Consider the following 20904-nt stretch of genomic DNA (forward strand, 5'->3'; position numbering starts at 1 on the left):
GAAATCCCTGGAAAGGGAAGTGGAGAACTTCACCCCATGCCACGGAGAGGAGCCATTCCCAGCCAGAACGGTCCCTTGCTGTCTCCGCCGCACTGTGATTCGACAGCACACTCACTTGCCTGTGACTTCAGGAATATGTGGCTAATCCCGAGAATTTTCCTTCCCACACCATTAAGGCATCTCAGACCTCCCTGGCTTGAAGCATTCCGTGTTCAAGCCTGGCACTGCCTTGCAAATCCTTGGTACCTGCTTACGGACAACCATGCAAATGCCCCAGCCTGGCTTTCAGTACTGAATTCATCCCTTCTCCCCATGGGATCCTGTTCCAACTGCATACTCAGTCAGAGGTGGCACGGGACAGAAGACAGAGAGGGATGCTCCAGCCCTTTGGTTCATACTGAGCCAAGGATTTCATCATTACTGCCACAAAATATTCTGTTTTCTGAGCCAGATGCTGCCTCCCTTTTCACGAAGGTGCTCAGGAGATGCAGCTGCTGTACATCCCTCCAGTGAAGGACAGGAGATGAAAAGGAAAGCTTGAAGTATCACCTGGCCAAAAACCTCCCACCCAGCATTGGGAAGGACCAGACATGATTTCTGCCTTGGCACCTCCATCACCTCTGCTCCTGCGGACGCATCCCTGCAGTGCCCCAAAGTGCTGGATTTTCCAGTGTCAGAGCTGATTTAGGAGAGGAAGAAGCAAGGAAAATGTTGGAGAAGCAGAAATGTAGCTAACGTCCACCATGAGCCACTCTGGAGAAACAAAGACGTTTCTTCTCATTACTTCAGCTACCTCCCCCTGCTTTTATTCCCACAGTCAGTTCCGTTTCAAACAATTGAAACATTTCCCTGAATTTTTTCAAAAATATAAAATGTTGAAGCAGATGCTGTTTGTTCTCACATGTCGGAGTTTTTAAGAAGTTTTGCTCATCCTAAAACAGCCTTTTCCAAAAATGTTACTGATTTACAAACCCTCTTCCCCCATCTTTTAGCAAAAGAATAAAGCAGATCATCTCAGATTAACACATGGCTCTTCCTCTGAACTTGCAACCTGCAAACACGTCACCCCACCTCCCACCAGGGGTGTTTTTATTTTTAAGCTTTGAAGCTATTTCACCCTGGGAAATATGTGTGATGAACAGTCCAGAGGTCCTTCTGTGGGTCCAGCAGCAAGGCAGAGCATCACTACACCCCTCTGAAACACCCTTCTACCAGAGACTGCTGCAGGTCCGTCATTGGAATGAGACTGGATTCATCATCAGATAATTTAAAGGATAAGGAAGAAGGGGACAATGATAAAAGATGGGGACAAAATCCTACTGCGTGGTTTCAGGAGCAGAGCCAGGGACATGTGCCCTTGTGTGCAGAGAGACACAAGTCCTGATTGCCATCCCACTTTGGGCTCCCATGGCTTGGCATCTCACAAGGTACATGGATCTCACCAAAACCCACTGAGAGCAGTTGGGAAATAACTCTCCCGCACGGTGAATCAGAGCAGCTCAGAGCATGCGTCAGCAAAACCAGAGCAAGCACTTCCTACCTGGCTCATCCTCTGGCTCGTCCTCATCCTTCTCCACTTTGCAGCCCTCGTCCCTGGGGGATGCTGAGGACTGGAGGGAGATGAAGGACGGCAGCTTTTGCAGCCAGTTGGTTGGCGAAGTGTCTGTCTCTTTCCAAAACTTAACTTCTTGCTCCGCACTGGAGGGTCCGGGCATTTCCCCATCATCACAGAGCTGAGCTGGATCATTCCTGAAGGAGGCACAGGGGAAAATTAATACAGAAAAATAAAACGATCCCACTTGGCAATGATGGGCATGGCATCACGTGCAATGGAAGAGGCTGGGATAACCACCAGAGCCACACATGAAGGCTCCCTGGGCTCCATCCCAAGCTGCTCTGTATCTCTAAATTCCCAGAAGCTGGCTTGGATTTAGACAGAGTTTCTCACCCTCCAGCTGGATTCCCTGCCCCGCACTTCCCTGCAAGGTTTCCAGTTCTCAGGTGTGCTTGTGGAGGTGATGGGCTGTTTGGGTGCCGGCTGGGCTAAGCAAGCAGAGAGGAGGGGAGATGGAGGGCATGGGTAGCAGGGATGGCTTGGAGATGTCCTGCTGGGCTTGGCTTAGCCCCAACCCTGCCACCCTCCTCCGAGCCCAGCGAATATGACACTTCAACTCATTCGACATCTCTGATGACGGTGCCAATAAAGGAAAAAAAAAAAACCTCCTGAGCAGCTTCCAAGCTTGGGTGTGCTCCCTTCCTAGCAGAGGATGCCAGGAGCCGGCCCCAGGACAGGAGGAGGGTGCCCCCCCACTGCTCAGCCCTGGGCTTATGCCTCCTTACCTAAAAAAGAGCAAGGAGCTATTTCATACCTCATTCACACTGGGGACGTGAGCTCTGCGTCATTCCAAGGCTCTTCTGTCACCCGGAATAAGTTCAGAGAGCCCGCTGAGTGCTTGTCCCCCTCTGCTACCTTACAAGGCAGGACCAGGATGAGGCTCAGGACTGGGCAAGAGCATGGACCAGACCAGCACGGCTCCCAGGTCCCTCCATTGCCATTCCACCTTCACCCCCACATCCTGCTGCAAATTGCCACAGAGGAGCCAAGCATCCAGGCTGGTGTTTTCTCTTCCTGCTAACCAGGACTTCTGGATTTCATTTTTTAAAGCCAGATTTCAACTTGGCTTTAATTTTAATTGCATTGGGATGTAGTCATTCTACAGGCAGAGCTCAGGGGTGAGGGCAGAAGAAGGCAAGAATGTGCCAAGTTTGAGAAGATCTGTTTCCCTGTGAGGACGAGGACCAACGTGTTCATCATCAGTCTGTGGCTCCATCCCAGATCCCAGCATCCAAAAGTACCACAGAGAGCTCAGAGAGCTTCCAAGGATTAACCAAGGACCCAGCCCAGCATCAAATAGTTTTACAAGGACCCAGCCCAGCATCAAATAGTTTTACAAAGCCTATTGTATCTTCATGTCTGTCCCCATCTCTGCTTCTTCAGGCAGTGAGTCCAGCCCTGATGGCAAGCCCCTCCATGCCACACCAAGAGCTCAGCTCTGCTCTCTGCCATCAAGAAGAGGAAGAGGGATGATGGTTTCCAGTTTCTCACAGAGCTATGGATAAACTGTACCTGGTTTTGGCAGTAGGGTCTCCATCAGGGCTCCTCCACCTCCCAGGAGGAAGGTCTACAAAAGCCTCAAAGAGACCTGGAGGTGCCAAAGCACTGGGCAGCACATTTCTAAGGGTGAAGATAGCTACACTCCAACGGCACACATCAGGTAGCAAGATGCAAGCTATCTTACCTTTTCTCTCCATTAGCTCTGCCTGGGGACCTCTCCCTTGAGCATGGACCCTGCCCAACCCCGTTACTCTACAAAGAAGGCACCACGATGACCCACATCATCAACATCTTAAAACAAACCAGCACACAGATGGATACACACCTGGAAGAGGAAATGTTTTTGAGCAGGCTAGGAAGAAAGCTGTTTAAGAACAGCAAAGTGAATTTCTTCTGCTCTCTCCTACCTGCCTGTCTCCTCCCAGACTCGTCTCCACTTGGAGGGGGGGTCACTGCGCTCCCCATCTTCTGCCTCTTTTGGGTGGCGTTTCTTCTGTGGGTGCAGCAGCTTGCACCGGGCACCACTGGGGCAGACTCCTTTCTTGGCAAAGTCAGGGCAAACTAGCGTGTGCTTCTTCTTGCACTGCAAGGGAAAAAGAGAGTGATGTTGGGAAAAGCAGTGAAACCTCTGCAGGGAGCACAGGTTCCCTTCAGGGCTCCTTCAGATGGCACCAACATGTTGCTAAAGAGAAGGATGTATTGATACTTCCTTCTCAGTATCAAAATACCACTCCATTCCAAAATACTATTAAAAATAATACTCTCCTCTGGGAGACACTACACACTCACCCACAGCTTTCCAAGCGCCCGATTTTATGGAACCAAACCTCTAAAGTCTTAACAGCAATGATCAGCCCCCAAGGGGGTGATGCTGGGAGGTTCCAAAGAGGTTAACTGGGCTGGAGAAGCTGGGTTTGGAGAAGACACAAGGTTTTCTTGTCCCAGACATGCTTGGCAATTGAGGAGGAGCAGGGAAGACCAGGCATGAAAGACCTTCCTTTTAGGACTTATTTTGGGATTGCTGCCTGGACCACCCTCTGGACGAAGGTGGCTGAGGGCTGGAGCTCAACCCGCTCTGCTCACGGCTTGGAAATGAGATTTGCTGATGCTCGTCTGACCAAAGAAGCTTAGCATGGCCATGGCATAGGGCTGGCAAAACCAGGGCACCATGATGTTCACCACTAAAAGTGCTTCTGCACTCCCAGCCCAGCGTTTCAGGAGCTCCCTGCAGCAATGCTCACAGCTGTCCCTGCAGCCACCAGCTGTGCTAGTGGGATGGAGATGTCAACAGTGCTCCACAGCTTCCCCTGCACAAGGCTTTCTGCTGTGGAACAGCACTTTTTGGCAGTGGGAAAGGCAGGAAGAAACGCAGGCAGGGCAGAGGAGACATCTTCAGATCTGATTTCTGTCTGGGTGGCTGAGAACGTTGGTGGGGGGAGGGAGAAAGAACAGCTTTTCTCTAATCTCTAACTGTTCCAAACACCATGACAGAACACCCAGCAATCCAGAGAGCTTGTCCCAGTGTATCCCAAGGGATGCAGGGTGGCAGCAGGTCCTGGAGCCCTGCTCAGCCCCATGATGCCCTGGGTGGACCCATTCCCACCCAGGGTGCTCTCTCCCATCCCAGCCAGCTTGGCTTTTGCAGGAAGCACAGGCATGCACCACGTCATGATACCCATGGAGAGAGGCAATCCAAGACACACGGCGCAACAAAGGGTTCACAACATCAGCATCCATTCCCCTGTTGACAGTCTCCACGAGCAAAGATGCAGTCTGCTTTTTCCCCACATGGGTCCTCCCACACTTGGATGCCCATGCTGCAAATCTCCCTGCTACAGGGTAGCACAGTTGCTCAAATTTTGCACAGGTTTGGGGCAAAACAAGACAAACCCAGGGGAACAGAAACACAGTGAGGGTTTTAGCATGATCATTCTCACCTGTTTATAAAAATGCATCTTCCCAACAATGTGGGATGTAGGCAAGCTCTTGCCCTTTTAATGCAACCTGACTCTGGGGGCACGGGAGCAGCTCCCCATGCTGACCTTTGGGATTAAGCAGCAGCCCTGCTGAGCTGTGGGAGCTTCTCTTTAAAAGGGCAGAAAGGTTCAGCAGCTCTGCTGCCTGGGGCCGATCACTGAAGTCAGCAGCAGAGCAAGGAGCTTGTCTGCTGGAGGTTGGGGATGGCATTGAGCAGCAGGAGGGCTGGGGATCCAGATGGACGCATGGCCATTGTCTCGATGGGGGGCACGGTGCAGTGACAGCACCGCTTTTCCAATAAAAATTCATTAAACCCACAGTTTACGACTTTCCTCCTCAATTTGAAGGACCTTCAATGGTAAGTAAGTCTACAAGCCAATGGGCAACCTGAAACTAGAGTGATCTCTAAACAGTGCCCAGGGTCTGCCATTATTCCAAAATCCTGTTTCATAGAAACAGAATCACAGAATGGTTTGGGTTGGAAGTGATCTTTCAAGATCATCTAGTCCAACCCCACTGCCATGGGCAGGGACACCTTCCACTAGATCAGGTCACTCAAAGCCCCATTCAGTTTTCCAGGGATGGGGCATCCACAGCTTCTCTGGGCAACCTGGCCCAGCGTCTCACCACCCTCACCAGAAAACATTCATTTCCTATGTCCAATCTAAACCTACCCTCTTTTAGTTTAAAATCATTGCCCCTTGTGCTATCACTACAGGCCCTGGTAAAAACTCTCCGTCTTTTTTATCAGCCCCCTTTAGGTATTGGCAGGCTGCTCTAAGGTCTCCCTCCCGGAGCCTTCTCTTTTCCAGGCTGAACAACCCCAGCTCTCTCAGCCTGTCTTCATAGGAGAGATGCTCCAGCCCTCGGACCAGCTCCGTGTCCCTCCCCCGGCCCCGCTCCAGCAGGTCCCTGCCTGGCTTGTGCTGGGGACCCCCGAGCTGGGTGCAGTGCCCCAGGGGGGTCTCACCTGAGTGGAGCAGAGGGGCAGAATCCCCTCCCTAGACCTGTTGGCCACATTGCTTCAGATGCAGCCCAGGAGACTGTTTGCTCTCTTCCGCTCACGGACAAGCACTGGAAAAGCATCACTAGAGACTAGAGCATCCCAGCCATGCAGGCAAGGCCAGCTCCTGCCTGCCCCGAGCTAGCAGTAGCATTGATGCTTATTTTGGGTATGCCATTCCAGAGCGGGTATGGGAAAACCATCACATTCAGCACAGAAAGCTTGTGTTTAAGCAGCCATTCCCTTGCAAATCACCTAGAAATTTGAATCAAGCAGAGGTTTGGGAGAACAGCTTTCACTTTCCTCTACCTTCTTCCCAACTCGTGCTGGTCTGGCCACCTCCACCTGCAGACGGGCTATGGCCCGGATCAAGAATAAATGCTTGCAAAAGACAGCGACAAGACAGCTTTCAAGGGCAGTCCTTGTCATGAAAAATAATGAGCAGAGAAGCAAACCCCTCAACCTGATAACTGCTTTAAAAGTAAGTGAAACAAAATCAGGGGAGAGAAAAACTAAAGGCATGGCCTGTTGAGGATTGAAGGCTAGGATGAACCCAGGGTCTGCTGCCAGGTGATGGAGAGATGGAAAGGCTGAAAGCCACATTGGCGCGGTGCCAGCTGAGACCATCTACATGGAGAAAACCTGCAACCGCTTGTGGTTTATCTTCTCATTCCCCTTTTCCCCACATTCTCTGCCCAAAGCCATTCTTTATTGAATGGGCAGTGATGGATGATAATGCCTGCCTAAAACTTATACGACTCCGGTGGCACAGGACAGGCAGAACTGCTGAGCTCACTTTGACAGGGCAAGTGGATCCCAAGGGAAGCATGAGCAAAACCTCAGGATTTCAGGTTCCGTACAGTGTCAGGCAGCAAAACAGTGAGGGATGGGCTCTTGGGCTGTGTGATCATGTTTCTGACCGACATCAACGCAAAGTAATTCCCATATCGTTCTTATAGCTGGGGCCAGCTCTAGTTCAACGGCACCAGTCCCATGTGATGGCTAGCTGGCCTGATGGTATATCAGATCTACTGCATGCTGGAAGGCTTCTAGTCCACCACCACCTCTGGGTCTCCATCCTTGTGATGATGGTGACACCCTGAAAGCCTCCTATTAATTATGAACCCACCTGATGCTGATTATTGCTATTCATTGTCAGGGCAGCAGCTCTTCAGAGCCTCAAGGATGCGAGATCTGCTTCTGTAGAGTAGTTTCCAGGACAAAATGGACTTGAAAGGAGAAGAGAAGGAAAAAAAGAGCCCTGGTCTCAAAAAGCCACGTGGATGCTTCACCCTTGCAGCTGGTGGTGATGCTGCTATGCCGAGGAATGATGCTATTTTGGGGAAAAGCCAAGAAACATGGCTGTTTCTTCCAAGCAGGGCACCCAAGGGACCAGTTACAAATCCCTGCGGGAGGGATGGTGCTGTGGTCCTGGCTGGGTGCCAGGATCAGGATATGGCACCTCCCCAGTGCTCTCACCAGCACCAACCTCCAAGTCAATCACTGTACCAGACCATGTTTATTGGCTCCATGGCAAAAAGATACTTAATAAAGAAAACAAACCGTGTGCGACTAATCCCAGGGCCATGTCCCCAGCTCCGGTTTCTAATGGCTTTTCCACGCCGCTCCCAGAGCTCAGCCTTTCTTCCGTAACGCCCCGTGCATCGTCGCTGTTTCAGGGCTGGGATGATGAGGCTGGGATCACCTCCCTGCTGGGCTCAGTGGTTGGAAAAGCCCCTTCTGTTTATTTATGGCCACTGTTCTGCTCTTGCCCTGCATGCCAGAGCAAACATGCTGGGGCTGGGTTGCTGTAAGGTGGTTTGCTGCACACTGTGTGTCAGCCAGGGTGAAGCCCATGCTGGGGTGGCGGGCATGACCTCGTGCTGGGGGCTATCTGATCCCTTCCACCTGTTGGGGTGGCTAATTATACCCCCATGGGATCCCTGCCAGCCCACAGGTTGGATCATAAAAAGAGAAAAAAACCTCTGATCCCTTCCAAGAGAGACAACGGAAAACCCACAGCAGTTCTAAAAAGCCCTGGGGATAAACCTCCCCGGCTCCATCGGGTGCTGATGAAGATGTCATCATCCCACTGATGTCGTCCCCATCCTGGTCTCCTCACTCTGGGGTTCCCCCCACAGCCTGCCTGGAGGAGACCGGCAGCGGTGCCCAGCGCTGGGACAGTGCCCGGCTGGCAGCCCCCGTGGTCGGGACTCCTCCCTGGCTGCCAAGGCAGCTTTGGGTGAAATTCAAGGTGCTGTTAACGACTTACAAAGCCTTAAATGGCCCAACAGGCCCCGAAGTGCATGGGGAGCGGAACAGGGATGAGGGGGTTTTGCAGGGCACAGCCTTCTTTAGCATGGACCTGGCAAAGAAGGAGGCAGCAACTGAAAGGTCCCGGCTCAGCCCTGGGAATGACGTTAATTAACATTTTCCACGAACGAGCTTGGCAGGAAGCAGCAGAGGGCAGAAGGCAAAGCTGGGTTACTGGGCCAACTAACAACCACCCACTGACCTTACAGGGTGGGGATGACCAGCCTGGCATTTCCAGCTCTGCTCTACCAGCAGTTTGCCCAGGTTGAACTTCTTTAATATCTCCAGGCTTGTCTCACCCCCTGCTTGATTGCTACTTTTCCAGCACCAGTCAACAGCAGGTGACAAGGGACCAGCAGACAGACAAGAGATGGCAAAGTGCTGGAGCATCTTCCTATCTCCTTGGACTTGTGTCTATCTCTCCATCCACCATGACGGACCCGAGTCCAGCTCCTTCCTGGAAACCCAGCACAATGTGGTGACAAAAGCACCAAGCAGACCTTCTGGGGAAGGGGAGCATTAAAAGCACAAGTTAATCCCCAAAACACAAGTGCCTCAACTCAAGTACTTTCTATTTTTTAAAGCACATCCATGCAGCTTCACTGGAACTATTACAGGTAGCCTCGCCGCCAAGTGCAGGATTAAGCGAGTGGATTGATGTCAGGCTGTTTTAATGTCCCTCTTACCCACCATGTCTCAGTGCTAAGCAGCTGTTGGGAAGCTATCGCTGGAGGTGGTGGAGCTGTTTTCTGACACCGCTCTGAACTGACAGCCAGTAAATAGCTTTTTTTTCATGGCTTTTTTATAATTGGGTGCAGACGGAAGCAGCCTTAAAAAAAAAATATCCAGCTCCCTGTCATTAAAACCTGGAGGACAATACGTCCAAACATCATCCAGGCTGTGGAATAATGATGGAGAAATTTAGCCAACACAATTATCCTAAGGAATTTGCTCCAAAATGAGTTTCTGCCCTCAAAATAGTTTGGTGATCTGAGCTAAATGCTTGCAGGGAAGCGATGACTTCTGATGGCCTTCTCCAAGTGCTCATTAGTATCTGGGATCTACCAAATGCTCCCTAGCATCTACTGCAAAGCCATGAACCCTCTCCCCTGGTATTTGCAGGCAATAAAACAGCATTTGAGCTAAAATACCTCCGGAGCTGGAGTAAGAATGGGATGGTATTTCTAAACTCACTGGGAAGAGGCAGAAAAATAGCTGCAGGAGACTTAAGTGGCCAAGAAAAAGCCTTGTCCCTGCAGCATCCATTCCTCCAGCATGGTCCAGCCCAAACTGAAATGGCCTAATGGATGGGGCTCTCTTTTGCATCCCTTCTCTGCCACCTCTTGCCATCTTCCTCTAAGTTCCCGTCAGCTGTTACTTCTCATCTTTCTTCTCCATGGTTTGGACATGTTACTTCCTCTGTAATTGAAATTTCCCACATAGCAAAATGATGTCAAAGAGCACTGCATCTCTCCAGCATGCACGTAAGCAACACCTCCAGGTTTCAGCTCCAAGCAGGAGCAGAGGTACCATAACTGAGCATTTCGGGGTTTTTTATTTTTTATTTAAACATACTATCTTATTTGGGAGTTGCTTCCTGTCAGGTCTTGCTCCAGCTCCCTGCGACTGGTGAGCACCTTGCTTGGAGTCACACTGGCCAGAAGTTGGATTTTCCAGGGTTGGTTTCTGACCGTGTCCTGAATCAGCTTGGAGGACAGCCACAGAACTCGTAACAACGCCTGAAGACAGTGTAAGCCAAAATATAAATAAAAGAAACAAGGCAAGCCAAGAGGGTGGAGGGGAAGACCAGCCAGTGCAGCCCTACTCCAATCCCGAATCACCCAGGACCAGCTGAACCACCACAAAAGCCAAGTCACAGAAATAAGGAGGAATCAACAAATCATAGAATGGGTTGGGTTGGGAGGGACCTTCAAAGTTCATCTAGTCCAAATCCCCTGCCATAGGCAGGGACATCTTCAACTAGATCAGGTTGCTCAAAGCCCCATCCAACTTGATGTTGAACACTTCCAGGGATGGAGCATCCACAACTTCTCTGGGCAACCTGCTCCAGTGTCTCATCACCCTTGCTGGAAAAAAAGTTCGCCCTTATATCCTATCTAAAGCTACTCTCTTTCAGTTTAAAACCATTCATTACTCTTTGTTCTGGTAAAAAAGTTTCTCTCCATCTTTCTTATAAGTCCTCTTTTTATACTGAAAGGCTGCAAGATGGTCTCCCCAGGCTAAACAACCCCAACTTTCTTAGCCTTTCCTCATACCAGAGGGGTTCCAGCTCTCAGACCATTTCCATGGCCTCCTCTGGCCCTGCTCCAACAGGACCCTGTCTGGCTTGTGCTGGGGACCCCAGGGATGGACACAGTGCTCTGGGGTGTTCTCACCAGAGTGGAGCAGAGGGGAAAAATCCCCTCCCTAGACCCACTGGTCACACTGCTTTGGATGCAGCCCAAGATACACTTGGCTTTCTGGGCTGCAAGAGCACATTGCCAGCCAGCTCATGTCCCATTTTTCATCGACCAGCAACCACAGATCTTTCTCTGCAGGGCTGCTCTCAATCTGTTCTCCACCCAGCCTGTATTTGTGCTTGAGATTGCTCCAACCCAGGTGCAGGACCCTTGTGCTTGGCCTCATTGAGCTTCATGAGGTTCACATGGGTGCACTCCTTAGGCGGGACAAGACCCCTCTGGATGGCCTCCCTTCCCTCAAGGGAATCAACGGCAGCACTCAGCTTGGTGTCATCTGCAAACTTGCTGAGGGTGCACTCAATCCCACTATGTCATTAATGAAGATATTAAACAGTATTGGTCCCAGTACAGATGCTTGAGGGACACCACTTATTACTGGCTTCCACTTGGACATAGAGCCATTGACTATAACTCTTTGGATATGTCCATCCAGAAGTTGAATCCCCAACCTGGCATTCACTGCAGTATGGCAATATCTCCAGCATTCAATCACTCCCCACACCACTTTGTTGAAGAACCCCATTTCCATGACCCTCAAAATCTCATCCATCACACCCCAAAGCCAAGAGGGAGCCAATTTCACATGGGGAACCCATTGACAGTAATCACCAACCCCAAATCATCACTGTCAGGGGTGGAGCAAGCCAGATATCCACCAGACATCCCCTACAGTGTCATCTGCATGAGGTATGACAGGGGCTCCACCACGTGCATGATTCCAGGTGGCTCATGGAAGGTGCCAGCCACTGCTCTCAGGCTGCAGAGACTGTCCAACAACAGAGAACAGATGGGAACAAAGGGAGACTCCAGCACGGGAAGCAAAGACAAAATCTGCTCTTTGTGTTCACTTGTACAGAAGTTCGGGTTGAAATCAAGAACTCCCTGCCTCATCAGCATATTCCCACTTTATAGCCATGATTCAGTGACTGCTTTTCCCCTGAACTTTCCTAATTTTCATGTTTTGCGATGCACCTCCTTCTACAGAGATATTAAAGTGCAAGAGAGAAAATCACACCCCGGTATTTATATAGGCACTATTATCAACTAGCCGAGACTACCAAGCAGTTCAAGTTTGCCCTGATAAGCAACGTCTTTAATGTAAGCATCTGAATGCTGTTGAAGATACTACAGCTAAATTAAAGTAGCAATAAGAACTCTCATTATGCCATTACAGAGTACGGTAAATAAAATGCAACTGGAAACCTACAAAGATTTCTGCACCGATACATGGGTAGGATTGGACACGGAAGAAGCCTGATTAGTTTTAAACCTCTGCAATCCAGCAAGTGTTTTCAACGGAAAGCTCCCATCGCCAGTACGAAGATTTACCCCTTACTATCAGCAGCACAACCATCACTGCCCAGAGGAGATGCACAAGGACTTGATGTCCCCAGCAAGCCAACGGGATGCTCCCAGTCAGTCAGATTTCAGCCTGCTCAAATCCAGCCTGGCCACCACTCGTGATCTTATGAGCAGACCCACTACCAAGCCTACCCACCTTTTTTTTTTTTTTTTAGTAAAGATTTTACTTACTAATCAGTGTGTTGACTGATGACTTCTGCTACACATTATAGGAAAAAAAAACAAACCAAGCAGGCAACTCTAGCACCCAGGAAACATCTGTCAACCACAGCCAAAATTAAAAATAAACAAAATGAAGTTGCTTTTGTAGTTGATTTTCATACAGCTGCAGTGGACCATAAAAGAGCTATCAAAGGCAGTGCTCTTCATCAGCTATTTCTGAACAATGGGAGAAGGTAAGCCACAAATACCTTATCCCAGAGAAGGGGCTGCCCTGTTGCCCAGGAGTTATGTCCAGTGTCTCCCAGACATGACTGCAAGCAACAAAAATCAGCAGGAGAGGTGAGGACCACTCAGCACACCAGGAACCTGCAGCTGGAACAGGTGGACACTGCTACAGATATGCCTAAAATATCACTAAAAACTCCTGGCAAGTAGACCCAATGAGACTTGGGTCAAAATGAAGGTGAGGGAGCCATAACCAGGTAGTTCTCCAAGCCGTGCCTGCTTCAGCACCAGGAAAAAGGATGCTGATGCATCCACCTGGCAAACTCCTCTCCTCTTTCCCCCCCTGCAAACCTATTGACATCTTACCTGATAAAGCCTGGAGAGGGTTCATAACCTCTAAAACCAGCCCTATACAAAGCTTCATGCACACAACCAGCATTTCTGTAGCTGTGAGGGCATTTCTACCACCTGCCCTCCATCTGAGCCCAAAACAGCTGCATCCAAGACAGAGATAAATTTCAATCTTAAATGGCTCTTTCCCACACAGGACTGAGAGAAGGGGCAGGAGAAGCTGCCAAGATGTTTTCATGCAACACCTCCTCATCATACCCTGTCCTGCTGGAAGTGTATACAATGGGTCATCTCTTAAAAAGAAGCAATTTGCTGATGTCCAGACCCTAATGCCCAACCTTCATGAATGCAGGTGGTTAAATCTGTTTGACTCTTCTAATAGGAGCCGGAGCATGGTGTGTCTGCTGACATGGAAGCTGATGCAGGGTATCAGGTCTCAGCAAGCCCATCCTCATGTAGGTCACCTTTAAAGATCTCACCGAGATGGAAAAGTGATAAGTCTCTGAGCAGCAAAATCATGCAAGTCTTTCTCCTCTTCCTCTTCTCCATCCTTTGATCAGCTCACTCATTTCATGGATTTACGGCCTTAATGAACATCAGCTCCAGCTTCCTCCTGGGCAGCCCCTCCTCATGTTCAGAGGCCCATTGATCACATCGCTGTTTCCCCATGGCCTCTCTGTTCCAGTCCAGTCAGATCCTGCACACCTATAAGATCCTGTCCTCCCCTACCCAACACCATTAGTGTGTCCTGCAGCCATCACCTCTCTCTGAATCAAAGGGTAGAAGAAACTGGAAGCAGTTCTGATAGAATCATAAAAGGAGTAAGATGGAGGTATGACCAAAATATAGAAATTTTGGGATGTCTCAAAGCTTAGACTTCTCTGTATCCCTCCCCATGCTAATAACAAGAGGTGAGGTTTTATATTAAGACTTCTTGCACTTCAAGCAGCCCCCCTGGTAGCTGGACACGGAGGAGCTTCTCAGCTTGACTGCATCTAATTCAGCATAACAAAGTCATGGAGTTTGGAGATGAGCACTTTGAGCCAGGAAACCTGCTCCTGCCACAGGTGGCTGTCTCCAAGTATCAGCCCTGGGGTGATCTGAAAGAAAAATCATCTGCATTTGAAACCTCTTAGTCAGTCCGAAATGAAAAGCATGCACGAAACCATCTGTATGTGAAGGAGCTTCTTAAGGTCTCACACAGTATTTGAAGGGTCTCCAGGAGAGGAGCAAATCTTTGCTGACCCACTGATGTGATGGTGAAGACCTACAGGAACAAGGCTGCCACCCAGAAAACTGACCTGGAAGAAACTCAGCTCCAAAACATCTCTCATAGAATCATTTAGGTTGGAAAAGACCTTTAAGATCATTGGGTCCAACCGTTAGCCCAGGACTGCCAAGCCCACCGCTAAACCACATCCCTAAGCACCATATCTATGCATTTTCTGAAAGTTTCCAGGGATGGTGATACCACTACTTCCCTGGGCAGCCTGTTCCAATGCCTGATAACCCTTTCAGTGAAGAAATTTCTCATAATATCCAATCTAAACCCCACCCCTGCACAACTTAAGGCTATTTCCTCTTGTCCTGTCGCTTGTTACTTGGGACAACAGACTGACCCCACCTGCCTACAACCTCCTTGCTGGGAGCTGTAGAGAATGATAAGGTCTCCCCTGAGCCTCCTTTTCTCCAGGCTAAACTCCCCCCGTTCCTCATCAGACTTGTGATCCAGACCTTTCACCAGTTTCACTGCCCATCTCCGGACAACACTCCAGCACCTCAATGTCTTTCTGGTAGTGAGGGGCCCAAAACTGAACCCAGGATTCAAGGTGCTAATATCTCAGTGCTAGCACACCTGGAGGGAAAGGAGAGGGCTGTTTGTAAAGTTGAGGTGCTTCCCTTCACAACCCCCAACACATCTAAAACCTCTCCCACAGCCCCTCTGGCCATAGCCAGTACCAGTTTTGGAGGGATGAGATCAAGGAGCAGCCTGGGCCTTCAGGATTTCCACAACCAGAAGATGTTGAACAACCCTCAAGGGACTTTTCATCCAGAGATTTGTCCACATGCTTCTCCTCTAAGGGAGATGTTGGAGCTCTGAAATGGCAGCAGTGAGCACAGAGCAGCTCACATCCCACCACTAGCCCAACCACAGCAGCGGCAACCTCAGGAAGAAGGAGCACAACTGATCACAGCAGCAGCATGGAGAAGCAAGAAATCATTCTTAAAGGATTTATATGCAGCTTAAAAATTCATGGTGATTCTTATACTTGCTAGACTCAAGAAGCTTCTACCATTAAGCACCTCCAAGCTTTTTGCTGTCACAAGTCTCTCAATGCTGCAGGAAAAGGACAGCCAGTGTCCTTCAACTCCCCACCATATGTGACAGGTGCTGTGGTGGCCACCATGACCACCTGGGACAGAAGTTCAGGATGATCAGCAGGCTGGAACACCTCTCCTAGGAAGAAGGGCTGAGAGAGCCGAGGTTGGAGAAGCCTGGAGAAGAGGAGGCTCTGGGAGGACCTTATTGTGGTCTTTCAGTATGGAAAGGGGGATTATAAGAAAGATGAAGACATTTTACCGGGGCCTGTAGTGACTGGAAAAGGGGAAACAGTTTTAAACTGAAAGAGGGCAGGTTCAGGCTGGACATCAAGGAAGAAATTTTTTCCTGTGAGGGTAGAGAGACACCAGCACAGGTTGCCCAGAGCAGCTGTGCATGCCCCATCCCTGGGAGTGTTCAAGGTCAGGTTGGACAGGGCCTTGAGGGACCTGATCTAGTGGGACATGTCCCTGCTTATTGCAGGGGGATTGGACTAGATGATGTTTAAAAATCCCTTCCAAGCCAAACTATTCTATGACTCAATGAAAGATGGGGGTGGAGTGCAATTACAGACCTGGGAATCGGCCAACAGCTACCTGGATGAATGTGCACAGGTAGGTTCCCCAATGATTGTGTGTGCTCAAGGGAAAGTCAACCTGCTGGGAGTCAACCTGGGACCAAAGGAGGGGGAATAAAGACCCAGAAAGACCAACACCTGATGGCTGTTGGCTGTGAGGAAAGAAAAAAGCTGTTTTACCCAGCAAGCAACAAAAAACAGCTGAGAACACGCAATATGAACAGCATTGATCTTCACCTTTCTGTGATAACGGATTGAGGGGAACAAGGACCTCTCTGCCACTCTCCATTGCAAACTGAGCACTGGATAATGAAGAGAAAATCCCAAAGACATTTAACTGTTTGCTGCTACTAACACAGTTCATGTGGCTTTTCTTAAAAAAAAAAAAAGTGTTAGATTTAAGTATCAGACACATAAGTTTATGGTGGGAACGTGCTAAACTTCCACCAGAAAAGGAGAAAATAACCAACCAAGCACATCATCAGACTACAGAAACACAAACAAGAACAAGGCGTCAGCTAAGAAAAAGTCCCAATGTTTGAATTTTCTACAGAAGAATCAAGCAGCTGCCACTGTGAAAAACACCACAATCCACCTGGGGGAGGAAAATTATTTTTCTAAGGAAGCGGCACTTCCTCAGGCAGCACATGCTAACTAGACCTGCCTTCGTTAGCATGAGCTTTGCCAACAGTGTACATGGGTAAGGTGTAAGTCAGAGCTCTGGTGAAAGGCTGTTGGCCAAGCAACTCAGCAGGACTGAAAAGATGGATTTTAGGAGATGGATGGGCAGTTCCAGTGCAGGTCAACCATGAGCATCCTTGCTGTGGTGGCAGTCAAGCTTCAATTGTCAGGAACTGGGCTGGTCGTGCTGGTTGGGGTCCCCAGGAGCAATGAGTTGCCAGCAAACACTGGAGCACAGAGTCCCCGCTTACCCATGATTTATTCCAGTACATAAATATATCACAGTAGCCTCGATGTTTAATCTCAGTGTCTTACTGTTTAACAGTTCCCACGGGGGAACAATTTACCCACAGGCTTCACAGCAGCTGATGGAAACAATATGAAGATAGGTATTTAATGCGGCACACTCGCTAATGTACACCATGGGGAAAAGCTTATTTAATACAAAACAATTTTACAGATGCAGCAGTTAGAGGAGACTGGGCTGACTTGCTTGCCTTTGCTCTGACAAAGCTTGCCTTTGCTGCAAGGGCTGGAGGACGCACCAAAACTGACCCTTGCCACAATTCTTACACATACAGTTTATTCCCCAATAAGCCATGTTTTGTGCCCATGAAGCAAATCTCAAGGCACCTGCTCATTGGTGTTGCCTATGGATGTATAGAATCAATCATAGAATCATCTAGGTTGAAAAAGACCTTTAAGATCAAGTCCAACTGTGAATCAATGCAATGAGTGCTCAGCCGTGCAGAGATCTCAGCCCATGGTTAGCCATCAAATATTACAACAGCAGCCTGACACACAACCCATTATCACCCTACAGGCTCCTTTGGGCCAAGTGTTATTTCGTATTATTTCATATTATTTGGGTATTATTTCAGGAGTGAAATGTGAGCACAGCAAGGAGAGCGGCTTGGCAGAGAAATCACCTCTCAGACAAGATGAGCATCTGTTCTCCAGGCTTGCTGGTCATGCAAGCCACTCATGACTACATCTCCTCCTGCTTCTCTGTAACCCTGGGGAACATGCTACCACAGCTTCACTCACTGGTGCTACCTCATCCCTTGCACCCACCATCCTCACCCCATCCTCTTCTAGTGAACTCATGCCCCAAGCCAAGATGCATGCATGAGGACCCATATGGGAGGAGGGATGGGGAACCAGAGAGGAACTTTTACTATAGAGCAGCTCATTAAAATGTCTTCGGAAAACCCTGGGGAGCACCTGCAAGAGGCCCCATTTCTCCCTCTCTTCCCACTTCCCCCTTCGGGCTTCCTCCACTGCAGGTGACCAGCCCAGAGGGACCAGCCTCACCCAGTGTGACCATTTCATGGTGCCAGAGACGGTCAGGGAGCTCCAGGCAAGGCGGCAAGGAGATTTCCATGGTGGGCATAGCTTTGTGGCTTTAGCTAAGACATTTATGACATTGTGTTTAGAGATGATGCACGTCACAGAGCTATTTGGAGCTGTATGTCACCTACTGCTTCATGAAGCTGAACTTGCAGGTCCATTCAATCCCTTTAGGAAGCTGTAGGTTCCCATGTGTGCACACAGGGTGGAGGAACGTCCTCACCTACAACCAAGGAACCGGTGAGAATGCTGGAAATCAAGGTCCTAGCTTTGCTACCAGCTCCCTCCTGGAAACGACTAATATTGGGGGTAACATTCCTTAACGAAGGATGTGGTCATGCTCTTGTACAGGAGTTGTCCCCTCAACCCAAGAGTGGAGGGACCTTTATCCTCTACAGTCTACGTTCTGGAAGAAGGGACTTGGCAACACAAAATTAAAGCTTTCTCACTTAATTCTAAGTAAGATCCTGATGAAGCTAGAGCATCCCAGCATTGTTTGTATGAAGAGCTCACACAGTTGGAGTTACAGCCCATGGGACGGGTCAAGGGTTGATCAGCTTGGCCTGAGCATCCTGCAAGACATTCTAGAAAGTACTTAAGAGATGACACTGCCAACGACACATCATAAATTATGGATAATAATGGGACATTTTTTATGAAGATCTGATAAAAATCAGAAAACATGCTTCTTCGGGGGAGCACAAAAAGGAAAACACAACTGGGAAAAGAGTCCAGTGTGCCAAAGCCCAGCACAAAAGAACCTAAATCCCTAATTACCAGCCATCCTTCTTTGGGATGCTACGCCAGCATCACACACCTTTGCTGTCTGTGCCCTTTGTGGTTCAAACCACAGGCAGACAGCTCTCACCGTTTCTCGGACAGGGAAACGCAGAACGAGAGAAGATTTACTCCAGGCCTAAATTATTCAAAAGAAAAGGGACTGCGCATCTTTAACAAGCCATCGTTTTATGAAGCAAGGTTAACATTTTTACTTGATTCAGTAGAATATTATAAACTCTCCGGGGTCCATTTGAGGACTTTCTACTTTGAGCAAAGGCACAGACTCAGCACTTTTTATATTATTTAGAGAATAAAATTAACCCTTAATGGCCCAAGCTGGTATTTCTCCTCCCCAGTTAAATATGGCCTGCTCAGCAATTTCTCCCCATATATAATTACAGGCTGCTATCCATCATCTGTAGGAGAATGCTTTTCTGACACTCTAAAAGTGACACGGTAAGCACTTTTACTAATAGAATAAATATTCTAAATATCTCTTTTATATTTTCATTTAAATTGGAATATTTTACAAATAATTGTAGGGACCCTGCCTGTGTGGCTAGCACTGTGCTGGAGGGAGGTGGCAGGATGTCTGTGTTTTCCTTCAGAGGAAACGCTTATCCTGCATGCAGCCCCCTCCACACACTGGCCACAAAAAGTAATTAGGCATAGACTAATTTATTAGCGTTTCCCTCCACTGCTGCTGATACCCTGCTTTCCCTACAGCTCTCACTTTGAGCTTTTTTCCTTTTCCCTTTGCCTGGTTTTTGCTCTGTAGCAGTTTCTCCTCGAGAAGGGATGGCTTTGCTTGCAGAAGGCACCATCCGCCATTGTGTTTGTGTTCTGGGACAGGCTGGTGGCTTTGCACGATGATGCTACGGTGATGGGTGCTGAGCACCTACGGCTTCACTTGCTGGGTTGTACCTCTGCCAATGAGAGCTACAGGGGTGGAGAAAAGAAGAAGAGACCTTTGGGGCTCCAGTCCAGAGCAGCATCTGGATCCAAGCATCTGACTGCTCATCCCAGTGACTTCCCCGGTGAAAAGCACTCAAAATCACAAGGGAGTTAAGAATCTCCAGGAGCAGCAAGTCTAAGCAAAACGGTGCCTTGGCAGACATTTATTCATGCATTATCTATTAAATGCAATAAAATAATATTGCATAGGCCCGCTGGGGCATATTTCGGATGGCACCCTGTGATCTGGCAGACTTGAGGCAAAGAAAATGATTGTTTCATTAGCAGCTCATTTTTTCAGCCAAAGAGCCAATCTAAAGCAGTGCTTGCAAAGTTCCTGTCACGTTTTCAGTGTGGTACCTGGAGTCTCCATTTCAAGGAGCAGGCTTTCTGTCTCCTCCAATTCGTTACTGTTGGCTTGTAGAAGCAGCTGAACCAAGCCAGGACACTGATGTGATGTTTTCTTCCATATCAAAGGTGTCATAGAAGAGACTATGAAAATCCCCAGAGAGAAGCAGATTGAGAGAAGAGGATGGCTCCCATCCTCCAGCTGGGTTCATAGAGGTGGGCCAATATGGCACAGCAAATCATTATCATAAGATCATAGAATGGTTTGAGTTGGAAGGGACCTTTAAAGATCATCTAGTCCAACCCCCCTGCCATGAGCAGGGACATCAACTCGATCAGGCTGCTCAGAGCCTCGTCCAACCTGACTTTGAACGTTTCCAGGGATGGGGCATCTACCAAGCCAGTGCCTCACCACCATCGCAGTAAAGGATTTCTTCCTTCTATCTAGTCTGAATCTACCCTCTTTTAGTTTAAAAGCATTCCCCCTTGTCCTACCACTACAGGCCCTACTAAAAAGTCTGTCCCCGTCTTTTTTATAAGCCCTCTTTAAGTATTGAAAGGCCATAGTAGGGCTTCCTGGGATCCTTCTCTTCTCCAGGTTGAACAATCCCAACCCTCTCAGCCCTTCTTCATAGGAGAGGTGCTCCAGCCCTCCCATAATTTCTGTGTCCCTGCTCTAACAGGTCCCTGTATGGTTTGTGCTGGGGACACCAGAGCTGGACACAGTGCCCCAAGGAGGGCCTCACCAGAGCAGAGGAGGGGTGGAAAATTACTTCCCTTGAACTGCTGGGCACAATGGTCAAAGGATGAGCACAGTCAAAGGATGAGCATGGTCAAAGGATGAGCAAAAATCCCACTGCATAACCCACCGCCAGTGAGAAAGGCTTGGCAGCTCTGAACCACTAC

At 49.0% G+C, this 20904-nt stretch overlaps 1 protein-coding gene across 1 annotated transcript in view; it reads right to left on the bottom strand.

The window, feature by feature from the left end:
• The window catches only part of ZC3H3 (zinc finger CCCH-type containing 3), a 186700-nt gene that overhangs the window by 12577 nt on the left and 153219 nt on the right, over window positions 1-20904 (bottom strand). The window contains exons 10-11 of the mRNA XM_056330599.1: window positions 3523-3698; window positions 1541-1749 (exon numbers count right to left, since the gene is read on the bottom strand). Of these exons, the coding sequence (XP_056186574.1) occupies window positions 1541-1749; window positions 3523-3698 (385 nt within the window). The remainder of the gene's footprint in view (window positions 1-1540; window positions 1750-3522; window positions 3699-20904) is intronic.

The sequence above is a fragment of the Falco biarmicus genome, chromosome 3 (genome assembly GCF_023638135.1).
Source record: "Falco biarmicus isolate bFalBia1 chromosome 3, bFalBia1.pri, whole genome shotgun sequence".
Taxonomy (NCBI): Eukaryota; Metazoa; Chordata; class Aves; order Falconiformes; family Falconidae; genus Falco; species Falco biarmicus.